We start from the raw sequence: 7593 nt of genomic DNA on the forward strand, positions 1-7593 counted from the left end.
ATAATAAAAATGTGAATATTGGATAGTTCTGTGAGTCTGAAAACTGGTATTTCACTTTCTAGGAAAGATTTGGTAGAGCTAATTTTTTGATATCTAGAATACAAAGAATCTGTACTTACAGTTGATTATGTATAAATCAGAAAAATCACTGGTCTCGAAAATACCACAGCGTTACTTATACTGGTCTTCCTGATAGAACATCTTATTAGGAAACATGTAGTTGTTGAGCATGTGTACACACGGGAATGTAATAAATGATTTCTAAACATGGTTTTAAATTCAAGTGACCCAGTCGGTGGAAGGCAGTTGTGGAAGTGTTGCTTTTAAAGAGAAAGGCAGTATATCCAACTCAGAGCTGTGCTAGTCTGTTATCGCAGCAGCCCCAGATCTTCTCCCCTGCTTTATCAGTCCTGGCACAGTTTACTGCGGCCGTGCTGAGCCTTGCGTAAAGCTTGCTTTTTTTATGTTGTTGGGGCCAGCTACTATCACACACAAAAAAAGCTCTTTACATAAAGCAGCACTTTGATAAAAGCTGCTACGCATGTGAACAAAGCAAGCCTAGGTGTGGTGGGAATACTGAAGAGAGACAATGTTGGAACTCATTATTCTGAGCCTTCATTTCTTCATGTGTTTCCTCATCTCTGTTGTGATCTGGCGTGGATCTAAGGTACTGTGTGGCTTGCTGCATGACTGAGAAGCTCTACTACTCTTCGTAACTCTTTGCYTTCTTTGCAACTTGAATATTATCTGTCTGCGGTTTGTCTTTACCGTCAGTGTGTACTAAGATTTCTTTCTTTAGCCTGATTTTCAGGGGAAGTGAGGGTAATATGGTTGTACTATGAGTGTATGAGGGGTTCCAAAGTAACTGGAACACAGCCGCTAATTGCAGCCAAATTTGAGAGGAAGATTAAAAGTCTCAAAGCCAGGATGTTCATACAAGTTTTATGATAAAAGAGGGAGGCTTACTTATGCTCCCTGTTGAAAGAGGGAGCCTATTAGACATTTGAAATAAGTAAGAGGAGAAAGGGAAAGGCAGAATACATTTACTAAAAAGTCCTGATTTGAGTGGCCCTTTTGCAGCCAATGTTTTTACTTTTTTATCAACTTATATCAGTTTGTATTTCTAGCCATATATTATTTAAACAATACTGGATTTAAATGCAAATACTAATTTTTACATTTACAGCAAATGTGATATTTTACATTTAGTGTCCTTGTATTTGTTTGCATATAGGTTTTTAGAGAAAATGGTGATTAAAGTGTAGAGTAAATAAACAGATTTAGGAATTATCTTTCTTTGCCTCGGGTATCAGTTTGCAACAGTCAGTATTTCCAGTTCCATTAATGAACACATTGGCTAAATGTTTTTATCAAACTTCTGTGCTTTATTTCATGTGCATATTGATAATCTTTTCTGAAAAATTTTGTTCCTTTCATGTTACATGTAAGATGGATAGTGGCCATTCTGTGACTAAGGCATCCATTCTATATGTAGAAATCCAAATATGAATTCTTTTATAAAGTATTTTTTTGAACTTTTTGCGTTTTCAGGACATAGATTTGCACAGCTCGAGCAAAGGAACAGTTGAAATGGAGCCTGATGCTATATATGTTGGTAAAGAAGATGACATAAAAAAGTCCCAAAGAATAACCACGAAGGTCAATGACAGAGAAGTAGTCATTTTCTACCATGAAGGAAAATTTTATGCTATGGATGCTCGCTGCTACCGTAAGATATTTGCACATATGATCTTGATGTCGTAACAATTAAGCCTAAAATTTGTTACATAGTTTAATATCATTTTCTACTATGTTTTAGATGCAGGAGGTGCTTTACATCTTGGAGAAATAGAGGTATGTAAGCATAAAAAAAAATGCATGTAAATGTAGTAATTTGAAATCTAATGTATTTTTGAATAGTTTTATCTGAATATAATATTGAAAGAAACAGGCATCTATGTAAGAATAACAATGCCTATCACCCTATTTAGGATGACATTTTATACATTTTTTTATCTCATGAACCTAAAATGAAGTGAGAAATAGGGTTAGAATATGATTCCTGTTACTGTATGGGTGCATCCCATAGTGGTAGAGTATTATTATTAGGCAGTCATACTATGAACATTGGAAGAAAAGACTGATACTGTACACTTCTTGGACATAGTTCTCCAGCACCAAATGAATTACCAGTCCAGTTTGCTACTGAAACGATGGTGCTCTTAGGAATTGAACCTTATATTCCTGCATGAATGGTGCAGTGCAGTACAGCTAAATCACTAGGCGTATCTTTTGACATAGAATATCTTCCAAGGAGAGGAAGAGTGGGAAGTCAGTGACTCACTTTTCCTCTTTTTTTTTTTTTTTTTTTTTTCTCTTCAGGATATCAATGGTCAACCATGTATTATTTGTCCTTGGCATAAGTATAAAATTACTTTGGAAACAGGAGAAGGATTATATCAAGCCATAAAGCCTATGGAACCAACACCACAGTGGCAATCAAAAGGAGTGAAACAAAGGATTCATAAAGTTACCATAGACAATGGAAATGTTTATGTGAGTCCTCCAGATTTGTCTGTAAGATTTGACTCAGACTATTATGCTGACAAGTACAAAAATAATGGTGATTTCACTATGGAAAAATAAAGCAAATTGCAAATAGCAGAAGAAGTGGCTGCCATAAAGTAGAATCCTGGTGAATGTCCCTTTGAAGAATCATTGTCATCAAATAAAAAATTTAACATGGCTGCATGGCTGTAAAGATTGTTTCCAGATGAAATTCTAATGGTAATGTTATGTTAAAGCATTGAATAATGTAGAAATGAAAAGATAAAAATAGAAGCTCCTATATTCTCAGAACTGGCTGACCTTGTGCCAGGGAAATTTTGCTCTTGCCTTTCAAAAAGATGTATGTACAGCAGACTGCTTCATAATACTTGACATTTTAGAAATCTAGAATTTGCTAGAATTCTTTTAATTTTCAGGAGGCAGGGTAGTATAGAATATTACTGCTTATAAAACACATTGAAAAGTTTAAGTTAAATATATGGTATAAAGGTTATGTATGTGTATATATATGTATATATGTTTAACAGTTTATACTTATAATGCTTTCTGTATAAGTGACATTGAAATTTCAAACTTTTTAGATATGCAAGTAATCTCTGATCTTTATTAATCTGAAGACTCAGATTTTCACAAAGAAAAGTACAATATGTGAACATATTTTACTGTGCTTCTATATGCCTATTTGCATATCACTACTTTGGTTCCATAGAAGTACTTGTTTTCTTCTTCCTCACTGAACTCCTTTTTGTAGTACATCATATAATGTCACCAATACTTATCATACATAATTCATTCTTCCTGATTCTATTGCTGAGTAAGAAAGAAGCTGTCGGTTTTTTAAAACTTATTTTAAACATGTTCTTATGCATTCATTTTTTAAAAATATACTTTCTCTTTAGATCCAAAGTTTGGTCTCTCTATGTGAATTCACTGCATAATATCAGATAATATCAGATCTGCCCTGATAAGCCTGCTCCCAGGACAGAGAAAGTTTTCCTCTATGTTGTCTTGCATGAAAGGTGGGTTGTGGGYTGAGACGTGGTAGAATCTCCTACCCAGCCCACGCAGTCAAGAGAGCTGCTTCTAGTTTCACAGGAGATATTCTGTGAAAGCTTAGCATTGGCCTGGAATGCTTGACCTGTCTATCTATTAACATGTCTGCATCATGGCTTCAATTTTGCAGAGCGCATTTTTGGTGTTTTGTAGCTATTTGCAGAAATCCTGTGTTACTCAGGTTCAGTTTCAAGCTAACTGGTCTTCCTCTGTGAGTTTCTTTCATTTGTTTACTGTATTGTCTTAATGTACGAGAATAGTAAGCAGGTTCATGTTAGAATCATTTTTCATATAAATATATTTGAAAGTACTGAGGAGTAGTGGAATATCAAAGGAAAACATCTGTACCTGATTCATCACACTGAAAAAAGTCAATCAATTACCAATTTATGTTACTATATGAAGGATTCATCATGTTTAAATTTAGATGTCTGCACCTGATTGTTTCCCCTTATATTGGTTTTGTGGTCAGTAGAGAGAAACTGGCAACTTTTAAGATTACCTATTTCTAAGTTTTAAGGTAAATCTGGCCTATTTTTGTTGTGTATTTTAGAACTGCACCATAGAAATGCATTCCTTCTCTTTCTCTCATGGGCCATTGAATCAGCTGGTGCTGAGTAGTTCAGATGTAAATGCTTGCCTTTTGTTAGATGAATCACATCTTGCTCCTCTGCTAGAAACTGCTGTTATTTACTGGCCAGTTTTGTGTAATTTTTTGTGTATTTTTCTTTCTTACCCTTCTTGCAGCCACAGTGCAGATGGCAGGGAGGTAAGGAAAGAAAGTGATGAAGTGATACTGCTGCTACTCCAAAGGACCTGGAGCGTACATTGCTTCGGGTCCTGCTGAGGGTGAGGGGATACTGCTTCCCTTTCTTCCCCTCTACTCCACCTAACTTCACTTGTAATGAAATTTCAACATATCTTGTGCTATTGAAAATCATACATCATAGAAAAATATTGTATAGTCCTCCAATATACTCTCATTGATTTGTGTGATTGCTATGATAGATGATTTCTTTTGTTTGTTTGAGGGTTTTTTCCTAGTATAAAGAAACTTTGGGGACATTATGGTAACAACAGATACGGTATTCATAAAGACTGTAAAATATGTGCAGCTCATATTAAGCATTCAAATAGAGCAGCAAATAGCTCACAGTCTTGCCTGAACTGTGTTCAGAACTGCAGGTGCAGAATGAGGTGTGGGAATACTATTGCTAATTTGCTTTTCAAAAAGAAATTCAGGAAAGCCTTGCTTCTGTAGAGGGCACACATAGTGACTTTCTCCATCTCTCTCCTTCTTATCACTGCCATTTTTAGTGTTTTATCTTAAGGATTTTTCTTCTTGAACAATATATCTTATTTTTAATTTTTCCATGTACAGCTTTAATAAAACTTGTCCACTTAAATTAACAAAGATACAGTTTAGTGTAAGAAGTTATGATTTTAAGTAGGATGTTTTTGCCCATTTGACATTCAGTACAATGCTAGTAATAGGAAGTTTTACCTCCGGTTTCATCTGCATGTTCATATTAGTAGAATAGTACTCAGTCTTTTGCAGCAGTGAATTTTCTAGCTTAAAATCCAGTGAAGTGCTTGATCATATGCTTACTGTTAACCATGTGAAATCAGGGGAATTTCATGTTCATGCTTAAGTGCTTTGATAGACCACATTTATTAAGTACTTTACTTCTATAACAACTACATACAATTTGCAAACTTTTTAAGAGATTTTGCTTTAAAATACATTCTTATTCACAGAGAGATGGCACTTACTTAATTCTAAAGTTTGTCAATCGGTTCGTTTTTCCCTCAATTCTCTTGTTGATGGTCATATAAAGAATAGAGAATTATTAAATTAAGTGGTTTTGGGCAAAGGAGGGAGAGTTGACTGGCTGATAGGCTTCTGTTTTTTTTTGTCAGCAAAGAAGAGAACCTGCAGCATTTTAAGATAGTTTTGGCAAATTGGATATTTCTTTATCTAACTTCCATGATAAAATCATGCTCCTGTTCAACAGCTGTGTAAAGTACTAAAAAGGTTGTAACCAGATGATGTGGAAAAATGCTAGAAGACAGATTGTGATGACTTCTAATGTAAGAAATAAAAATATTTCAGTTGCTTGACAGTTACTCCTCCTAATGTCYTTTCAGAGCAGTGCTTATGCTTTTCCAGAGTCAGGTACAAGCTATGTCTCAGTTTGTGGCCCAGGCCAGCTCCATAGTATTGTATGGCACTTCCAGAAGTGCACGGATTAGGTGCTTTACCGTTGGCCGCGTATCTCCAGATTTGCTTATGCCACTTTTACTAGAAAAGAGCCATGTCTGCATGCTGTCTTTTGTCCTGCCAATCTATTTTTTAGGCACAATTCAGACATCTTCACACTAACCAATGTACTCCTCAACTTGGGAATGTTTGGTGACGTATACATTCATGTTCAGTTCCTCATTAAATATACTGGAATATTAGGCAAAGAAATGGAAAAGACTGAGGCTAGCTGGAGAAGGGATCCAATAAGGAGATTAATAAGAATGGGTGGAGAGAGAATACTGAGGGAGCTAGGATGTCATGAGAGTGCTGAGACTGGCAGAAGTAGGATGAGGAACTGAGACCAAGTGCAAATAAGTTAGGAATATCAGGGCAGGTGATCAGTTGGCAGGTAAAAAAAGAGAAGATGTTTGGAAGTCATGAGGGAAAGGAAATTTCAGAAAAAAAAMCAGCAAATGCAGCAAAAGATACTTCAAGAGCAAGAAGACTGAAAAGAATGGGGCATCTAGGACTATCTGGGGAAACACTGGTAACAGTAAAGGAAGATTGGGACACAGCTATTTGAAAGCAGAGACTAACAGATGAATAAGGATGTGAGGAATGGTTAAGTTAAAGGGGGTGGTATTGAGATGATGTTTAAGGGACAGTGAAGAGGTAGAAGGAATAGTAGTTGTGGACAAGAGACCAGAAAGTCATTGGCTGCATAATTTAAGCTCCCTGTAGAGATGTGTTAATGCAAAATTGCAGAAGTTATTCTCTAGATCATTCAAGAGAAGTGTTTTGTTGGCGATAGTTTTGGGGGTTTAGTTTATTTTGAAAAATGTGCAAACACCATCTGTTTTCCCTGCATTAATCAGCCTAGCAAAGAACAGAGAAATGTATTTTATGCTTTTGCTTGAAAATTTTCATGATGACTCTGCAAGACATTTAAGTTCTGTAAGCTACTTCTAAAAGCAACTTGAACAGAATAAACAGTTACATTTATTCTATCATGAAGCCACCTCTTTGAAAAAGCAAGATAAAACCTAAGACTGCAGCTATTCTGCTTAGCCCGTTAATGACTCTTACTGTGTGAGATGAAGAGAGTGCCCTGATGGGCATCAACTGTGGTGCTCAAACAATGGGATTGTTTTGATGAAGGACATGCTTGAGAAATACTGTTTACTATTGCAAACTCCAGTAATTAAAGCATCAGGGCTTATGGAGGAAAGACTATTCCAGAAATAATTGTCTTATATGAAAGTTATGGTAAGATGTGTGTTATTTTATTAAAAAATTAGTTGCAATTAATTTAACTATTAATTAGTTGTGATTAATTTTTCATTTAATATGAAAAAAATGGAACTATCATTTGTGGCTTTCCATGATCTGCTGGTATTTTGCTGAGGCTGTGATGGACTAAGGACCCAGGCAACACAAAGACTGTTGGTAATGTCTTTTTTATTAAGCCAACTGCTGCAGGGGGGAAAAACTACTTTTTCAGCACACTGAAGTAGGGCTCTACTGCCTGAAAGCTTTTCTCATTTTTCCATCTATGCGAGTTGTTTAAACAAAGATACTATCACTGCTTGCAAATGACCTGCCTTGATTTGTGTTGACACCCAAGATACTGACACACCCTGTTCCCATTCAAGTAATAGGTATCAATTTTTTATGATGCTATATTCTTAATAGCTTCAGAAAAATTCTATGCTTACTGATGGCTCCAG

At 35.7% G+C, this 7593-nt stretch overlaps 1 protein-coding gene across 1 annotated transcript; it reads left to right on the plus strand.

Annotated features, from left to right (window-relative positions):
• Positions 1-216: 216 nt before the first annotated feature.
• On the plus strand, positions 217-7174 carry RFESD (Rieske Fe-S domain containing). Its single transcript, XM_085299744.1, has 4 exons — positions 217-667; positions 1552-1729; positions 1820-1854; positions 2383-7174. The coding sequence occupies exons 1-4, from the start codon at positions 590-592 to the stop codon at positions 2644-2646; spliced, it is 555 nt and encodes a 184-aa protein (XP_085155870.1). The 5' UTR covers positions 217-589; the 3' UTR covers positions 2647-7174.
• Positions 7175-7593: the final 419 nt, after the last annotated feature.

The sequence above is a fragment of the Rhea americana genome, unplaced genomic scaffold (genome assembly GCF_003343005.1).
Source record: "Rhea americana isolate MKP2758 unplaced genomic scaffold, rheAme1 scaffold_153, whole genome shotgun sequence".
Lineage (NCBI taxonomy): Eukaryota > Metazoa > Chordata > Aves > Rheiformes > Rheidae > Rhea > Rhea americana.

Excerpts from the sequence above, each read along its gene's own strand:
- RFESD (XM_085299744.1), top strand. The coding sequence starts at position 590 with ATGTTGGAACTCATTATTCTGAGCCTTCATTTCTTCATGTGTTTCCTC. Across the intron at positions 668-1,551 it reads TGATCTGGCGTGGATCTAAG|GACATAGATTTGCACAGCTC; the intron begins GTACTGTGTGGC and ends TTGCGTTTTCAG. Across the intron at positions 1,730-1,819 it reads TATGGATGCTCGCTGCTACC|ATGCAGGAGGTGCTTTACAT; the intron begins GTAAGATATTTG and ends ACTATGTTTTAG.